This window comes from Perognathus longimembris, unplaced genomic scaffold (genome assembly GCF_023159225.1).
Source record: "Perognathus longimembris pacificus isolate PPM17 unplaced genomic scaffold, ASM2315922v1 HiC_scaffold_2739, whole genome shotgun sequence".
Taxonomy (NCBI): Eukaryota; Metazoa; Chordata; class Mammalia; order Rodentia; family Heteromyidae; genus Perognathus; species Perognathus longimembris.
This window is the reverse complement of record NW_025957870.1, coordinates 1-19,152: the sequence shown is the minus strand read 5'-3', so window position 1 is coordinate 19,152 and position 19,152 is coordinate 1. Positions and strand designations below refer to the sequence as shown.

At 43.7% G+C, this 19,152-nt stretch overlaps 1 protein-coding gene across 1 annotated transcript; it reads right to left on the bottom strand.

The window, feature by feature from the left end:
- Nucleotides 1-819: 819 nt before the first annotated feature.
- LOC125344668 (melanoma antigen preferentially expressed in tumors-like) lies at nt 820-6,179 on the bottom strand. The gene is made up of 4 exons (XM_048337092.1): nt 6,164-6,179; nt 4,167-4,469; nt 3,084-3,662; nt 820-1,393 (listed from the first exon to the last, which is right to left on the bottom strand). The coding sequence occupies exons 2-4, from the start codon at nt 4,457-4,459 to the stop codon at nt 850-852; spliced, it is 1,416 nt and encodes a 471-aa protein (XP_048193049.1). The 5' UTR covers nt 4,460-4,469; nt 6,164-6,179; the 3' UTR covers nt 820-849.
- Between the last annotated feature and the right edge of the window lie 12,973 nt (nt 6,180-19,152).

Below are 19,152 nucleotides of genomic sequence, written 5' to 3'. Positions count from 1 at the left end.
ATATGGCCTAGTGGCAAGAGTGCTTGCCTCGTATACATGAGGCCCTGGGTTCGATTCCCCAGCACCACATATACAGAAAATGGCCAGAAGTGGCGCTGTGGCTCAAGTGGCAGAGTGCTAGCCTTGAGCAAAAAGAAGCCAGGGACAGTGCTCAGGCCCTGAGTCCAAGCCCCAGGACTGGCCAAAAAAAAAAAAAAAAAAAAAAATGTTCCCACTAATCATTTCTCAGCAAATTTTTTTTGCCAACTCTCAACTTCAAATAATATCTGACTTTTAAGTTACCGAAACAGGTTCATATATCACACAGCATAACAAATCATTTATACTAAGGTTTCTTTAATTATGGCTGTCTCTTTACATTCATCAATGTAGGGACAATTCTTTTTTTTTTTTTTTTTTTTTTTTTTTTTTTGCCAGTCCTGGGCCTTGGACTCAGGGCCTGAGCACTGTCCCTGGCTTCTTCCCGCTCAAGGCTAGCACTCTGCCACTTGAGCCACAGCGCCGCTTCTGGCCGTTTTTTCTGTATATGTGGTCTGGGGAATCGAACCTAGGGCCTCGTGTATCCGAGGCAGGCACTCTTGCCACTAGGCTATATCCCCAGCCCCGGGACAATTCTTATACATCACCCTACCCATGTAAAATTTCAAATTCTCATTTGTAATGCCTTAGGATATTTTTGACAATGACCAAACTGCCCCAAGTCAATGTCTAACTCGCATCCCTGATCATCTTTCCTTTTCCTGCTTACCATGAGCAGTCCTTTGTAACTGTGGCTTCTGTGATTTGTACGCTTCGGTGTCCACATGTACAGACCAAAGCTGTGGATAGGGCTACTTACCTGTGTAGATGCTACCAGGGCATGGGCCACAGGTCACTGAAGGGCCACTCACGATGAGGACAGGGTTTGCCACTGAGCCACTCCATGTCTGACCGCCCCAACTCTTGTAGCATCTGCATCAGCTTGGCTTGTAGGGTAGCAAGCAACCCATCTCCAACATGCTCATAAAATTCCAGTGGTGCAGGGTACCGCACACGCCTTAAGTTGGTCAGTCCAATGGTGTGGCGAACGACTCGCAACAGCACATTTATGGAGATGGGGTTCCCAGAAAAGCTAAAGGTTGTGAGCTGGGAACAGTGTCTCAGGGCAGGCAGAATGGCAGTGAGTTGGAGGTTCATGATCCCACATTCCTCTAGGCTCAGGACCTGGAGGGTACTCGATACATTCTCTAGCAGTGCTTCCAGGGTCTCAGAACTTATGTCCATCAGGATAACCCTATTTAGACACAGTCCCCTTAGCTGTCTTGTATTGGGGCACTTAGACAAATTCATCAAGTCTGATTCTAGAAGCAGACAATTGGTGAGAGAGAGGATCTTCAAGGGGCTCCTCAGGCACCTGTGGACAGAGAGAACAGTCAGTGCTGGGGACTGGTGGTGATGAGTAGCAGCCAGTGGGGAGAACTCATAACTCAATACAGCCAATGCAGCAAAGAAAAACCCCAAAGTTTTCCTGATGCCCAACCTTGAGGCTGTCATACTGTAAAGAGGTCTTCCAACAAGGCCAATTTACATGAAGTCCTTTCTACATTTGTTAACCTTGTTCTGGAACTGGGTCAAGTAAATAAGACCTCACATATTCCCTTTCCTTATCTACTGAGTAGAGCAAAGCATACAGATTAGTTGTTGTGATGGTTAAATAAGAGGACCACGAAGATTACTCAGAAAAGAACCTGACCCTAGGTATCAAGAAGAGAAGGACATTAGATTATTTTAGTTCCAGAGACACAAATATAAATCCCCTCAATTAATAACCTGGGGGGGGGGGAATTAATTTCTTAAAGCAAAAAAGAAGCAGAAGCAGCGTAAGAAGACAAAGCAGAAGCAGCGTAAGAAGACAAAGCAGAAGCAGCGTAAGAAGACAAAGCAGCAGCAGATAAGCACAAAGAAGAGAAGAGGAAGGAGCAGCAGTAGCAGCAATAACAAACCCAAATCAGGCTTTCTTCCAGCAACTGTGTTAATTAAGTCACCTATATTACCTAGTATGAGGCTACTAAAATACCCTTCATAAAGTACAAACCTAGAAGGCAAACAGCCTCCAAAATGTCTGCCAGACACAGGGATCAACTTCAGACTTTTTTTTTTTTTTTTTTTTTTTTTTTTTGCCAGTCCTGGGACTTGGACTCAGGGCCTGAGCACTGTCCCTGGCTACTTTTTCTCAAGGCTAGCACTCTGCCACTTGAGTCACAGCGCCACTTCTGGCCATTTTCTGTATATGTGGTGCTGGGGAATCGAACCAGGGCTTCAAGTATACGAGGCAAGCACTCTTGCCACTAGGCCATATCCCCAGCCCCCAGACTTTTTTATTATCTCTTAACCACCTATCCTTTATTTCTAGAATCATATACTTCATATATACTCCCTCACATTAAGTACAAATCCATTTTGAAATTGAGTCTCCATTATGATAAAATAAAAGGAATTAAGTAGAACTCTTAAGAGAGAGTTAAGGATGTACCGTTACAATCAATGGATCAATATATCAGTGGGCTGTCTAAAGTATAAATCCTTTATAAAATCTGGCTTATCTAATTCTATGTCTCACTCTGTGTTCTTATGTGTGTTGTTCTCTTTTTAAATTTCTAGACAGAGTTTTACTATGTAGCATAGGCTTATCTCAAAGACAAAATTCTCCTGCCAAGCCTCTCGAATGCTCGAATTACAGGTATAAACTACCACACCCAGGGTCCTGACATTGCTTGAGCACATAGTCTCTGCATATAAACCAAAACAGTGGCATTCACTGGATATTTTCCACTGGACCTCAACTAGATCTGTGAGCCAAAATAAATAGTTGTTCTATATAACTTGAGATGATTGTACCCAGTATATGCAATTGTACTATTCTGATCCAAAGAGGGATAAAGACTACCTCTAAACTGTTTGGATAGATACCATACTTGGGAACAAGACAAATGTTGACATACAGGGACACATGATTATGGCTGTCACAGAGCAAAGATGCTTTATCCATCCTGAAATGAATACAGACCTGTCCTATTCTGCAGAGCAAATGTAATAACCCTCACCTGAGCAAACTGCACAAGGAGCCTTCAAGAGAGCTGATGGATTCCAAATGAAGCTCCTGGAGGTGATGTAGACTGAGCAACTGAGAGCTGAACGTCTCCACAAACTGCTCCTCCTCCTCCCAAGAACTACACTGGGACATCTGTGTCTGAGACAGGAAGAGTCTGTGCAATTTACCCATGTATGGTAGAAGAGAAAGGAGCTTCCCCAGGACTGATAATTTCCAGTTACAGACCAGTTCCAAATCCTGGACAGAATACAGCCTCACCATTTTCAATACCTTCATATTTTGTACGGACAGTGCAAAAATACTCAGCTTGTTACAGTATAAGTGTAGTAAACCTTTCCACTGCTTGGCCTTTTCAATCAGAGAAGTGAGCCATTCATCGTGGCTGCCAATACTGAGGTAGAGATCTATGAACACCTTCAGAGGAGCCCTGGGCTCTTTTGCTCCCATACTGGATCCATCCACCTTTACCTTCATCAATGGCAGGATGGCCTGGGACAGTGAGCACATGCCATCCCTGCTACCAGACCATATAGTTTTCTGACATAGATCCAGTACTTGCAGTTTCCCCTGCCTGTGGATAAAACAGATGATTAATGGAAGGTAAAGGGAAGGGTCTCAGAATGAAGGTAAAGGTCAAATATAAACATGAACTCTAAAACCCAGGTATTAGCTGTGGTCCCCTTTTCTCCTAGGATCTTGCTTTTTCCTCTGATTTCTTCTCTCTTAAGGTTATTCTGTTATCTGACTGTCTGTTTAGCATCTGTTATCTATCTGTTCTTCTACCCAATATGTTTAACTTTGTATTACTGAGTACTGATCATAGGACCTCAGAAGTGCAAGGCAAGTATTCTACCACTGAGATTGAACCCTAGAATCTACTTCCCATACCTTTAAGTGACACTGGGAAGGAATGCAGACATGTTCCTTCAGTCAATAGTGCATTATATGGTGGTTCATCCTAAAAGAGATACCAACAATTGTTTCTACCACCACCCAAGTGTCCACTCTAAAGGCCTCTGATCCCAGCTGTGTCATGTGAGGCTCCCAGGACTTCAGGCTATTGGGTCTTCCTCACCTAGGGCAAATGTCTTCAGCAAGCAGGGCATCGAGCCCACTGAGCACAGCTTGGAAGTTCTCCTGGTGTGGTTGCCCTTCCTTCATCAGGGACCCCAGAGGGAGGTAGGCAAAGGGCCAGGCCTGCACAATCCTCTTCACACTCTCATTGTGTCTCCCAGTATAGGCTGCCATGAACAGAGGTGGGAAGAGCTCTACAGGCAGCTCTTCCAGAGCAGCAATGACCAAAGCATCATCCTTCAGCAGGCTCTGTACAGCCAGCTCCAGGAGGCTTGGTGGGCCACACATACTCATCCTGATGAATCTGTTGGGAAAAAAATGCTGGGGAAACATGCAGGCACTTAGTTAACTTCTCAGGCTAAGTGTGAACAACTGCATTTTCTTCCTCCCTTCAGAGAGATCAATCCAGGGCCAATGCCATTGGTCTGGAAACAGCAGAGAAAATTCAGTCTGCCAAATTATCTTCTACATTCTGTGGCCATAAAACCAGGTCTATGCCTCTACTGACTGACACCAGGACAAACATCTGGCCCAGAGCTGAAGAAAATGAAATGACCACTGTCCCACTTTGTTCTCACTAATTCTAGCCTTCCTGAAAAGTGAATAACAAGGAGCTTAAAAGCTGGCACAGCCTTTTGTAGGGAAAAGGCTGAGACAGTAACTTCTCAAAAAAAGCCACAGACCAGGAGGGTTTGGGCTTTGAGTATTTCTCAATTTTGAAATATCTGCCTTATGTATTAGTTGGTATTCTGATTAGTCTAACTGCCGAAATGCCAAACACATGTATGTTTTAGGTTCAATTCACATACAGATATTCAGGATCTTTTACATAACATTTACAATTTTATAGAGTAGATTACTATACAAATGCAATCCTTCTGGTTTACTTGATATTTTAAAAAATTCTAGGCATAAACCAAACTTCAGGTGTAGAATTTCCTAGTTTGACATCATGTTAGCTATCAAAATATTTCCAATTTTAATACATATTAGGTTTCAGATGTTCTTATTTTGCCAAGGACGAGAATGGGAATGCCACATGGCCCACACTGTTTCCTTCTCTCTTAAGCAAACATTAAGACTTTATCACAAGAAAAGAACAGTGCATAACCAGACTCAGCAGATTACCTGTCTAGGAAGCACAAGCCCTAGATCAAACTCCAGTACTTCCAAAGCAGAAAGAAGACAAAGATTCCTAGCAAGAATTATACTTTACATCTGTATTCTAGGCTGCTTAAGAGGTGGATGTGGACATATCATGGACCAAGGCTGTCTCAGGCAAAAACACAACACTATCTGGAAAACATGAGGGAATGTCTCCAGTGTAAAATACTTACCTAGTGAGCAACAGGTCCTAAGCTTCACTACCATTAGCTAACTAATGTTAGAAAAACATAGGCACCAACAACAATGTCAAAATAGCAATTGTATATGATGTAAATTTAGGCAGGGAGTTAAAAATTCTAATGGCAGAGAATGATGATGTGGATATTGATAAGCAATCACCTTTGGACTTCAGTCCTTAACAGAGTAACTTGTTACATAGAACAGAGACTTGACAACCTGCAGACCCCCTAGTTCAAGGAAAATGACAGCAAGATCTGACCATGCAAAGCCAAGAACTGCCACACCTGACATGCCACGAATCGATGATGCATAATCTGAAAGTTAATGACACATTAGCCCAGTTTCCAGAACTGAAAACCCATGTCCACAGACCCCACTAATAGTCGGCTCTTCAGTGCTTGACATCCCTGAGCATGTGTTGTGAAAAGGACCGCATTCTGACAGTAGGGTCTGTAGTATAACTAGGATGCTTCTTATAAAGTGGGACCTGGACAGATTTGCACAAAATGCTCTTTGGAGAAAATGCAGTATGAAAGAAAATAAAGGCTGCTCCTATTTCTGCTTTCTCTACAAAGTGTGTCAGAATTCAGAGTTCTTCAAGCTCTTCAGTACCTAGGACAGTGAACCAGAAATGATTAGGAAACATCTTACCTGATGCTGTCTTCTGTTTACCTTATGCTGTCTTCTGTACACACTGGCCAGACTCAGACTCGAGTAAAGTTTTACAATACTTTCTTTACCAGATGTCCTGTCCTGTCAGTCCACAGCTTCTCAACACAAATGTAAGAGCAGTAATCAGAAAGCAAGGAGACACAGCTTGTAACCAGTGGCCCACACCTATACTCCTAGCTATTCAGAAGGCTGAGATCTGAAGATCGTGGTTTGAAGCCAGGCTATGCAGGAAAATAAGACTTATTAACTTAAATGTAGAACTGTAGCTCAAGTGGGAGAGTACTAACCTTGAGCAAAAATGTTCAGGGACAAAACACAATTCCTAAGTTAAGGATCCACCAACACACACACACACACACACACACACACACACACACACACACACACTCTCTCTCTCTCTCTCTCTCTCTCACTCTCTCTCAAAAAAAAAACAGAGACTGGGTTTTAATACAAGTAATTTTGAAGCAATACCCTTGGAGAACTGTTACAGAAAAGGAGTACTGTAGACTCCATTTTGTCCTTGTTAGCATTTCCCTAGCCTCAGGGCCTCAGCTCCTCCCACTAGCCCCCAGATCCACCTATACCTAAGGAGCCACTCCTACTCACTACCTACCTACTTCCCCTTTATCCCCAGAGAGAGAAGCTGCCACCTGCATAAGGTGCAGACTGCCACATAGCTCTCTCTCCCGTGGGAACTATAGCCCCACTAATAAACCTTCTTATGAACCTTTTTCTCCTGTCTGTGATTATCTCCACATGGTCCTCTGGGATGGCCGGGACAGATCCTTTCAGTTCTCAGCAGGACTCTCCTTTTAGTTTATTTTTAATTTTGTTTTGTTTTGCCAGTCCTGGGCCTTGGACTCAGGGCCTGAGCACTGTCCCTGGCTCCTTTTTGATCAAGGCTAGAGCACTCTACCACTTGAGCCACAGCGCCCCTTCTGGATTTTTCTATATATGTGGTGCTGAGGAATCGAACCCAGGGCTTCATGTGATTTTTAATTTTGATACTATCATTTTATATGACCAAAAGCACATAGGCATTGCACCTTTGTATTCCTCCCCTTACTATCATCCTTTAGTTTCACAGTGTGTGACTGCATAGTTATTTCATTGTGTGTGTGTGCACACGCCTGTCCTTGTGCTTGAATGTAAGGCCTGGGCTTTTTTGTATTTTTTTTTTTGGGGGGGGGGGGCGGGACTCAAGGATGATGTTCTATCAGTTAATCCACAGCTCTGCTTTCAGATTTCTGGTAGTTCACTGGAGGTGTCAGATGGACTTTTCTGCCCCGGGCTGCCTTCCAACTGTGACCCTCAGATCTCAGCACCACAGCAGGCGGGATCACAGGTGTGAGCCCCCACCTCCCTTCCTGTTCGGTTTTGTGAACTAGTCTCTGCCCCTCCACCCTTCAACCTCCCAAGTCCTAAATTACAGGCATCCGGCACCACACCCACTCAGTCTCTCTCTCCCAAATCTGGTCCACTTCTCCTTAGTCGCAGAGCCGGGACCGGCCTGGGGCCCCTGCCGGCGACCCTCCCGGAAGGACCTGGCCGCGGCCTCCATGGCGCCCTCCGGGGCCGGGCTTTCCCTCGGCCCCGCTCCGCCCTCGGCCCCCCGCCGGCTACGGGGCGACCACGGGCGACCCGGGACCGCAGGCCCGGAGGGCCGGGCGCGGGGCACTCCCCTCAGGTCTCCGCCCGAGGCGGAAGGCCGCGCCGCCCGGGCCTCGGCGGCCCCGGCCCCGCACTGCGGCGGGAGCTGGGCGGCGCCCGGCGTCCCGACGCCCCCACCTCCAGGACGGGGAGGGGCCGGGATGGAGCCCGGGTCACCCCGCCGGAGGGAAGCGGGGAGGGCGGCGTGACTGTGACTGTTTACCTTTCCTCCCGCCCGCGCCTCGCCCCGCGGGCCGGGCCCAGCGCCTCTCCCGGCGACCGCCACGCGCAGCCCTGGCCCCGGCCCAGGAAGCCCGCGGTGACTCAGCGATTTCCCCACCGCCGATTCCCGCCTCTCCGGCCTCTCGTGTGAAATCTCGCGATATCGCCGATGGGTAGGCCCGGCGCCCGCCGCGGCTCCCAGCGCCCGGCCGTGGAGGGAAGTCGGGCCGTGCCCTTTGAGTAACTTTGGTTTACAATGAGTGAAGCAGCCGCCGGTGGCTCCCGCCCGCCGTCCCAGCTACTCAGGAGGCTGAGCTCTGAGAATTGCGGGGCAAGGCCAGCCCGGGCAGCCAAGTCCGTGAGCGTCTTGGGTGCTGGCCCTGAGTGTTTGTGCTCAAGGCTGCAGCTCTACTTGCAGATTTGTGTGGTTGACTGGAGATAAGAATCTCATGGACTTTTCTGCCTGGCCTGGGCCGGCTTCGAACCATGATCCTCTGATCCCAGCCTCCTGAAAAGCTGGGACTAAAGGCAAAAGCCACCTGCACGCAGCTTTGTTCAAGTGGCAGAGCACTAGCCTTGCGCACAAACGCTCACAGACAGTACCCAGGCCGTGAGTTCAAGTCCCAGGAACAGCATGAGTACATGCAGCACACGTGCATGTGCGTGTGCACACTCACACACAATCTTCTCTGTAGGTCTTAAAATTGCCAAGACTGCACCATCATGCATGTGTCACTGTAGGGAGCACTGGAAAGGAGTGTTCACCAGTGTTGTTAAGTGTAAGCTGCAGTTTTTGGTTTCAAGGAGAAAATGAAGCATATGACCAAGGGTCATCAAATGTTTAAGAAGCACTGTGGGCTCACACCTGTAATCCCAGCAACTCAGGACACTGAGATTTAAGGATCATGGTTGGAAGCCACTCCAGGCAGAAAAGTCGATGAGAATCTCATCTCTAATCAACCACAAAAAGCTGGAAGTGGAGATTTAGAAGTGGAAGTGGTAAAGCTCTAGCCTTAAGCAAAAGAGCTCAGGGATAGTGCTTAAGCCCTGAGTTCAAGCCTAGAACTGGCACAAAACTGACAAAGAAGAAACAGAAGGAAGAAGAGATGAGGCTTGCCTCTTGAGACCAGGCCGTCATTCAATTCTTCCTGGGTGCATTTCAGTCAGATCAGTGACCAGACCATTATAGCAGTGAACACATCTGATGCTGATCCATCTTTCCATCAGGTTTGAAAACAAATGCTTACAGTAACTTGTCTGTTCTACTTTGGAGAAGCCAAAAGCAAATATTTCATTCTGAATCAAAACCTTCATACAAACAGAAAATATCACGTTATTCAGTAGTACCAAAATTATGTATTTCCCCTGCCCCTTTTATATTGTAGTACTATGATTTATTCTCTCCAACTAGCCAGCAAAAAGCCAGAAGTAGAAGTGTAACTCAAGTGTTAAGAGTGCCAGTTTTGAACAACAACAACAAAAAAGCCAAGCAAGAAGGTGAGGCCTTGAGTTCAGGTCCCAGTACTGGCACAATAAGTAAATAAAGTGGCTTCCGATGTTTTGATTTGACAAAAACATATGTCTTTCTGTTCATTGAATTCCTGTAAGCTATACTTCAAAGAAATTACATAACCTTTCTAAAAATGTTGTGCCAAGTCGCGAAACGACCTCCAAGAAGGCCACTGAGACTCAGACGTTCCGAAATGCAAAAGCAAGGCAAGGCTTTATTTAAGCGAGCTGCAACATGGGCCACGTCCTACCCACCGACACAGCAGAGGTTAGGAGGAAGCCCCGAACTACAATTCCACAGGGCTTATAAAGGCAAAAAACAAAGTTACAACAATCCGCTGTTCAAGCAAGCAAGATTAGGACACAGGTACAAATCTGATTGGCTCAGGGTTCGAGGCATTCTAGGGGTGGTCAGAGTTAAGCATTCCCAGCGCTTAGAGTTCTAGACCGACTGGGCCCTAATGGGCTTGTCCTGGGTCTGCTCACAGGGCCTGCTTATCTCAGGTTCACGGGGTAAGGTGGGGTTCACGTGGTAAAGTGGGGCCTGACTTCAAAGTCTGGCACTTCAAAAGGAGTCTGTAATCTGTGTGGAAAGGATGGAACAATATTCCATTCCAAGAGCTGACTGTGGCTTACACCTGGTTGTACATTCAACATCTTGGTCTCACAAGGACATGTTTCTTACTGTTCATTGTGTTCATCCACATGATGAATTTCAGCCAGGTACTAGTGGCTCACACCTATAATCTAGTGACTCAGGAGGCTGAGCGCTAAGGTTCTCAGTTCTAAGGCAGCCTAGATTGGAAGGTCCATGATCAATTGACCACCCCAAATCTGGAAGTGTAGCTATGGCATCAGCCTTTGGAAAAAAATTCAGGAACAGTACCCAGGCCCTGAATTTAAGCTCCAGAATCAGCACAAAAATAAACAAACAAAAGCTGATTGGGAGCAAGATGAAAAAAATGATCAAATGTTTGTTTCTAATATATAGGCCTATAGTTAGTGTCCAGTGTGACTCATGTCAAGCAGTTTTGCTTAACAGGTAGCTGTTTCTCGCTGCTCCAGCTCAAGCCTAGCTTCTTCATTTCCCAGAGGTAGTGCTTTCCACATGGTAAAAAGAAAAAAGCTTGATGTTATGTGAAACTGACTTGGGGGTGGAGCAGTTAATATAATAAATTCATCTCTTCCTGATCATTCCATGATCCTGTGGGATGTTTTCAGGAAGTATGTGAGTGATGGGTAGACTCAAAGCAGCTACAGAACAGGATAGAGATTGTGACACACTCTTCCATCCCACTGTTAAGTCTCTTGTTGATGCCTTGTGAAATCCACCTCAATAGGTTTTCTGTTTGTTTTGTTTTGTTTTTGCCAGGCCTGAGGCTTGAACTTTGGGCCTGAGCACTGTCCTTGAGCTCCTTTGTGCTCAAGGCTAGCACTCTACCACTTGAGACACAACACCACTTCTGGCTTTTTCTGTAATTAATTGGAGGTAAGAGTCTCACAGACTTTCCTGCCTGGACTGGCTTCGAACCCCTGATCCTCAGATCTCAGTCTCCTGAGTAGCTAGGATGACAGGCATAAGCCACCAGCACCTGACTGTCTCTCTTGCTTTTAAGTAGTTGTACAAAGAGGTTTCAATTAACATGCCAGTTTATGAGTACGATGCATCTCAATCAAATGTCACCCCTTCCTTCGTTTCCAACATCCCTCCCAACCCCAGTCCTCCCCTCATCCTTTCTAGTTCCATTTTCACATATGTACATTTTTATAAGGTGGCACATAACCACCCATGACAATGTACATTTTATCTTACAGCTGCAATCACCTACCTTTGCTGTCTTGATTTGTCTGTACCCTCCCCTTCACCTCACCTCCCAGACACCAGGTTCCAGATTCCTGGCAATCAATTTATGAAACTTTAAATTAGTTGTTTAAAGGCTTTATGCCATTAGAATTCTTTCCTGCAGAGAACCATAGTTTAGTAAATTCAGTTTTGTGTATATGTGTGTGTATGTGTCCCTGTACATTTATTTACATATTTATAATTTAGATTTAACTTCCACATGAGAGAAAACATATGTCCTTTGTCTTTCAGAACCTTACTTCACTCAACATAATGTTTTCCATGTCCATCCATTTCTTTGCACATGGTGTAATATTCTTCCTAATGCATGAGTAAATACATACATATATATATATATATATATATATATATATTCAAATATCACATATTCTTGATCCAATTACATTGAAAGGCATCTGGGCTGTTTCTTTCTTTAAATGAATATTTTATTCATGTTTTGTTTGTTTGTTTGTTGTTGTTGTTTTTTTTGGGGGGGTGGAAATTGGGTTTTTTTGGGCCAGTCTGCCTACCCCCTTCGTAAGTGCAGGTCATAAATGAGCTTTATTCTCTGTTCCCTCACCACAATCCAGATTCTTTTGGGGAGTTACCAGTACAGTAACCATACCAGGAAGTACTTAATTTATTAAGCTCCTGCTTTTCTTAATCTCAGTGGAGATATTTACTGATAAACAGCTACCTATGCAGCATTTTCATATCGTTCATAAATGAGCTTTTATCTCTCTCCCCTCACCACAAATCAGATTCTTCTGAGGAGTTCCCAGTACATTATCCTTTCCCCTGTGTAAATACCTTAACAACCTCCAGCTGTTTTTATTCTCAGAAGGGATACTCCCTGATATACAGCTGCCTAACCCCTTCGTAAGTGCAGGTCCTAAATGACCTTTTTTCTCTGTTCCCTCACCACAATCCAGATTCTTTTGGGGAGTTACCAGTACAGTAACCATACCAGCAAGTACTTAATTTATTAAGCTACTGCTTTTCTTAATCTCAGTGGAGATATTTACTGATAAACAGCTACGTACGCAGCATGTTCATGTCGTTCCTAAATGAGCTTTTATCTCTCTCCCCTCACCACAAATCAGATTCTTCTGAGGAGTTCCCAGTACATTATCCTTTCCCCTGTGTAATTACCTTAACAAGCTCCAGCTGTTTTTATTCCCAGAAAGTATACTCCCTTATATACAGCTGCCTACCCCCTTCGTAAGGGCAGGTCCTAAATGAGCTTTTTTCTCTGTTCCCTCACCACAATCCAGGTTCTTTTAGGGAGTTACCAGTACAGTAACCATACCAGGAAGTACTTAATTTATTAAGCTACTGCTTTTCTTAATCTCAGTGGAAAAATTTACTGATAAACAGCTCCCTACACAGCATGTTCATGTCGTTCCTAAATGAGCTATTATCTCTCTCCCCTAAGCAAAAATCAGATTCTTCTGAGGAGTTCCCAGTACATTATCCTTTCCCATGTGTAATTACCTTAACAAGCTCCAGCTGTTTTTATTCTCAGAAGGTTTACTCCCTGATATAGAGCTGCCTACCCCCTTCGTAAGTGCAGGTCCTAAATGAGCTTTTTTCTCTGTTCCCTCACCACAATCCAGATTCTTTTGGGGAGTTACCAGTATAGTAACCACAACAGGAAGTACTTAATTTATTAAGATACTGCTTTTCTTAATCTGAGTGGAGATATTTACTGATAAACAACTACCTATGCAGCATGTTCATGTCGTTCCTAAATGAGCATTCATGTCGTTCCTAAATGAGCTTTTATCTCTCTCCCCTCACCACAAATCAGATTCTTCTGAGGAGTTCCCAGTACATTATCCTTTCCCCTGTGTAATTACCTTAACAAGCTCCAGCTGTTTTTATTCTCAGAAGGTTTACTCCCTGATATACAGCTGCCTACCCCCTTCATAAGTGCAGGTCCTAAATGAGCTTTTTTCTCTGTTCCCTCACCACAATCCAGATTCTTTTGGGGAGTTACCGGTACAGTAACCATACCAGGAAGTACTTAATTTATTAAGCTACTGCTTTTCTTAATCTCAGTGGAGATATTTACTGATAAACAGCTACCTATGCAGCATATTCATGTCGTTCTTAAATGAGCTTTTTTCTCTCTCCCCTCACCACAAATCAGACTCTTCTGAGGAGTTCCCAGTACTTTATCCTTTCCCCTGTGTAATTACCTTAACAAGGTCCAGCTGTTTTTATTCTCAGAAGGGATACTCCCTGATATACAGCTGCCTACCCCCTTCGTAAGGTCAGGTCCTAAATGAGCTTTTTTCTCTGTTCCCTCACCACAATCCAGGTTCTTTTGGGGAGTTACCAGTACAGTAACCATACCAGGAAGTACTTAATTTATTAAGCAACTGCTTTTCTTAATCTCAGTGGAGATATTTACTGATAAACAGCTACCTACGCAGCATGTTCATGTCGTTCCTAAATGAGCTTTTATCTCTCTCCCCTCACCACAAATCAGATTCTTCTGAGGAGTTCCCAGTACATTATCCTTTCCCCTGTGTAATTATCTTAACAACCTCCAGCTGTTTTTATTCTCAGAAGGTTTACTCCCTGATATACAGCTGCCTACCCCCTTCGTAAGTGCAGGTCCTAAATGAGCTTTTTTCTCTGTTCCCTCACCACAATCCAGATTCTTTTGGGGAGTTACCTGTACAGTAACCATACCAGGAAGTACTTAATTTATTAAGCTACTGCTTTTCTTAATCTCAGTGGAGATATTTACTGATAAACAGCTACCTACGCAGCATGTTCATGTCGTTCCTAAATGAGCTATTATCTCTCTCCCCTAAGCAAATCAGATTCTTCTGAGGAGTTCCCAGTACATTATCCTTTCCCATGTGTAATTACCTTAACAAGCTCCAGCTGTTTTTATTCTCAGAAGGTTTACTCCCTGATATACAGCTGCCAACCCCCTTCGTAAGTGCAGGTCCTAAATGAGCTTTTTTCTCTGTTCCCTCACTACAATCCAGATTCTTTTGGGGAGTTACCAGTATAGTAACCACAACAGGAAGTACTTAATTTATTAAGCTACTGCTTTTCTTAATCTCAGTGGAGATATTTACTGATAAACAGCTACATATGCAGCATGTTCATGTCGTTCCTAAATGAGCATTCATGTCGTTCCTAAATGAGCTTTTATCTCTCTCCCCTCACCACAAATCAGATTCTTCTGAGGAGTTCCCAGTACATTATCCTTTCCCCTGTGTAATTACCTTAACAAACTCCAGCGGTTTTTATTCTCAGAAGGTTTACACCCTGATATACAGCTGCCTACCACCTTCGTAAGTGCAGGTCCTAAATGAGCTTTTTTCTCTGTTCCCTCACCACAATCCAGATTCTTTTGGGGAGTTACCAGTACAGTAACCATAACAGGACGTACTTAATTTATTAAGCTACTGCTTTTCTTAATCTCAGTGGAGATATTTACTGATAAACAGCTACCTACGCAGCATGTTCATGTCGTTCCAAATGAGCTTTTATCTCTCTCGCTTCTCCACAAATCAGATTCTTCTGAGGAGTTCCCAGTATATTATCCTTTCCCCTGTGTAATTACCTTAACAAGCTCCAGCTGTTTTTATTCGCAGAAGGGATACTCCCTGATATACAGCTGCCTACCCCCTTCGTAAGTGCAGGTCCTAAATGAGCTTTATTCTCTGTTCCCTCACCACAATCCAGATTCTTTTGGGGAGTTACCAGTACAGTAACCACAACAGGAAGTACTTAATTTATTAAGCTACTGCTTTTCTTAATCTCAGTGGAGATATTTACTGATAAACAGCTACCTATGCAGCATGTTCATGTCGTTCCTAAATTAGCATTCATGTCGTTCCTAAATGAGCTTTTATCTCTCTCCGCTCACCACAAATCAGATTCTTCTGAGGAGTTCCCAGTACATTATCCTTTCCCCTGTGTAATTACCGTAACAAGCTCCAGCTGTTTTTATTCTCAGAAGGTTTACTCCCTGATATACAGCTGCCTACCCCCTTCGTAAGTGCAGGTCCTAAATGAGCTTTTTTCTCTGTTCCCTCACCACATTCCAGATTCTTTTGGGGAGTTACCGGTACAGTAACCATACCAGGCAGTACTTAATTTATTAAGCTACTGCTTTTCTTAATCTTAGTGGAGATATTTACTGATAAACAGCTACCTATGCAGCATATTCATGTCCTTCTTAAATGAGCTTTTTTCTCTCTCCCCTCACCACAAATCAGACTCTTCTGAGGAGTTCCCAGTACTTTATCCTTTCCCCTGTGTAATTACCTTAACAAGCTCCAGCTGTTTTTATTCTCAGAAGGGATACTCCCTGATATACAGCTGCCTACCCCCTTCGTAAGGTCAGGTCCTAAATGAGCTTTTTTCTCTGTTCCCTCACCACAATCCAGGTTCTTTTGGGGAGTTACCAGTACAGTAACCATACCAGGAAGTACTTAATTTATTAAGCAACTGCTTTTCTTAATCTCAGTGGAGATATTTACTGATAAACAGCTACCTACGCAGCATGTTCATGTCGTTCCTAAATGAGCTTTTATCTCTCTCCCCTCACCACAAATCAGATTCTTCTGAGGAGTTCCCAGTACATTATCCTTTCCCCTGTGTAATTACCTTAACAACCTCCAGCTGTTTTTATTATCAGAAGGTTTACTCCCTGATATACAGCTGCCTACCCCCTTCGTAAGTGCAGGTCCTAAATGAGCTTTTTTCTCTGTTCCCTCACCACATTCCAGATAATTTTGGGGAATTACCAGTACAGTAACCATAGCAGGAAGTACTTAATTTATTAAGCTACTGCTTTTCTTAATCTCAGTGGAGATATTTACTGATAAACAGCTACCTATGCAGCTTGTTCATGTCGTTCCTAAATGAGCTTTTATCTCTCTCCCCTCACCACAAATCAGATTCTTCTGAGGAGTTCCCAGTACATTATCCTTTCCCCTGTGTAATTACCTTAACAAGCTCCAGCTGTTTTTATTCCCAGAAAGTATACTCCCTTATATACAGCTGCCTACCCCCTTCGTAAGGGCAGGTCCTAAATGAGCTTTTTTCTCTGTTCCCTCACCACAATCCAGATTCTTTTGGGGAGTTACCAGTACAGTAACCATACCAGGAAGTACTTAATTTATTAAGCTACTGCTTTTCTTAATCTCAGTGGAAAAATTTACTGATAAACAGCTACCTACACAGCATGTTTCATGTCGTTCCTAAATGAGCTTTATCTCTCTCCCCTCACCACAAATCAGATTCTTCTGAGGAGTTCCCAGTACATTATCCTTTCCCCTGTGTAATTACCTTAACAAGCTCCAGCTGTTTTTATTCTCAGAAGGTTTACTCCCTGATATACAGCTGCCTACCCCTTCGTAAGTGCAGGTCCTAAATGAGCTTTTTTCTCTGTTCCCTCACCACAATCCAGATTCTTTTGGGGAGTTACCAGTATAGTAACCACAACAGGAAGTACTTAATTTATTAAGCTACTGCTTTTCTTAATCTCAGTGGAGATATTTACTGATAAACAGCTACCTATGCAGCATGTTCATGTCGTTCCTAAATGAGCATTCATGTCGTTCCTAAATGAGCTTTTATCTCTCTCCCCTCACCACAAATCAGATTCTTCTGAGGAGTTCCCAGTACATTATCCTTTCCCCTGTGTAATTACCTTAACAAGCTCCAGCTGTTTTTATTCTCAGAAGGTTTACTCCCTGATATACAGCTGCCTACCCCCTTCGTAAGTGCAGGTCCTAAATGAGCTTTTTTCTCTGTTCCCTCACCACAATCCAGATTCTTTTGGGGAGTTACCAGTACAGTAACCATACAGGAAGTACTTAATTTATTAAGCTACTGCTTTTCTTAATCTCAGTGGAGATATTTACTGATAAACAGCTACCTATGCAGCATGTTCATGTCGTTCCTTAAATGAGCTTTTTTCTCTCTCCCCTCACCACAAATCAGATTCTTCTGAGGAGTTCCCAGTACATTATCCTTTCCCCTGTGTAATTACCTTAACAAGCTCCAGCTGTTTTTATTCTCAGAAGGTACTCCCTGATATACAGCTGCCTACCCCCTTCGTAAGGCAGGTCCTAAATGAGCTTTTTTCTCTGTTCCCTCACCACAATCCAGGTTCTTTTGGGGAGTTACCAGTACAGTAACCATACCAGGAAGTACTTAATTTATTAAGCACTGCTTTTCTTAATCTCAGTGGAGATATTTACTGATAAACAGCTACCTACGCAGCATGTTCATGTCGTTCCTAAATGAGCTTTTATCTCTCTCCCCTCACCACAAATCAGATTCTTCTGAGGAGTTCCCAGTACATTATCCTTTCCCCTGTGTAATTACCTTAACAAGCTCCAGCTGTTTTTATTCTCAGAAGGTTTACTCCCTGATATACAGCTGCCTACCCCCTTCGTAAGTGCAGGTCCTAAATGAGCTTTTTTCTCTGTTCCCTCACCACATTCCAGATTCTTTGGGGAGTTACCAGTACAGTAACCATACAGGAAGTACTTAATTTATTAAGCTACTGCTTTTCTTAATCTCAGTGGAGATATTTACTGATAAACAGCTACCTATGCAGCATTGTTCATGTCGTTCTAAATGAGCTTTTATCTCTCTCCCCTCACCACAAATCAGATTCTTCTGAGGAGTTCCCAGTACATTATCCTTTCCCCTGTGTAATTACCTTAACAAGATCCAGCTGTTTTTATTCTCAGAAGGGATACTCCCTGATATACAGCTGCCTACCCCCTTCGTAAGTGCAGGTCCTAAATGAGCTTTTTTCTCTGTTCCCTCACCACAATCCAGATTCTTTTGGGGAGTTACCAGTACAGTAACCATACCAGGAAGTACTTAATTTATTAAGCTACTGCTTTTCTTAATCTCAGTGGAGATATTTACTGATAAACAGCTAGCTATGCAGCATTTTCATGTCGTTCCTAAATCAGCTTTTATCTCTCTCCCCTGACCACAAATCAGATTCTTCTGAGGAGTTCCCAGTACATTATCCTTTCCCTGTGTAATTACCTTAACAAGCTCCAGCTGTTTTTATTCTCAGAAGGTTTACTCCCTGATATACAGCTGCCTACCCCCTTCGTAAGTGCAGGTCCTAAATGAGCTTTTTTCTCTGTTCCCTCACCACAATCCAGATTCTTTTGGGGAGTTACCTGTACAGTAACCATACAGGAAGTACTTAATTTATTAAGCTACTGCTTTTCTTAATCTCAGTGGAGATATTTACTGATAAACAGCTACCTAACGCAGCATGCTTCAGTCGTTCCTAAATGAGCTTTTATCTCTCTCCCCTCACCACAAATCAGATTCTTCTGAGGAGTTCCCAGTACATTATCCTTTCCCCTGTGTAATTACCTTAACAAAGCTCCAGCTGTTTTTATTCTCAGAAGGGATACTCCCTGATATACAGCTGCCTACCCCCTTCGTAAGTGCAGGTCCTAAATGAGCTTTTTTCTCTGTTCCCTCACACAATCCAGATTCTTTTGGGGAGTTACCAGTACAGTAACCATAACAGGAAGTACTTAATTTATTAAGCTACTGCTTTTCTTAATCTCAGTGGAGATATTTACTGATAAACAGCTACCTATGCAAGCATGTTTCATGGCGTTCCTAAATGAGCTTTTATCTCTCTCCCCTCACCACAAATCAGATTCTTCTGAGGAGTTCCCAGTACATTATCCTTTCCCCTGTGTAATTACCTTAACAAGCT

Excerpts from the sequence above, each read along its gene's own strand:
- LOC125344668 (XM_048337092.1), bottom strand. The coding sequence starts at position 4,459 with ATGAGTATGTGTGGCCCACCAAGCCTCCTGGAGCTGGCTGTACAGAGC. Across the intron at positions 3,663-4,166 it reads GCTGAAGACATTTGCCCTAG|GCAGGGGAAACTGCAAGTAC; the intron begins GTGAGGAAGACC and ends TTTTATCCACAG. Across the intron at positions 1,394-3,083 it reads TCCTTGTGCAGTTTGCTCAG|GTGCCTGAGGAGCCCCTTGA; the intron begins GTGAGGGTTATT and ends CTCTGTCCACAG.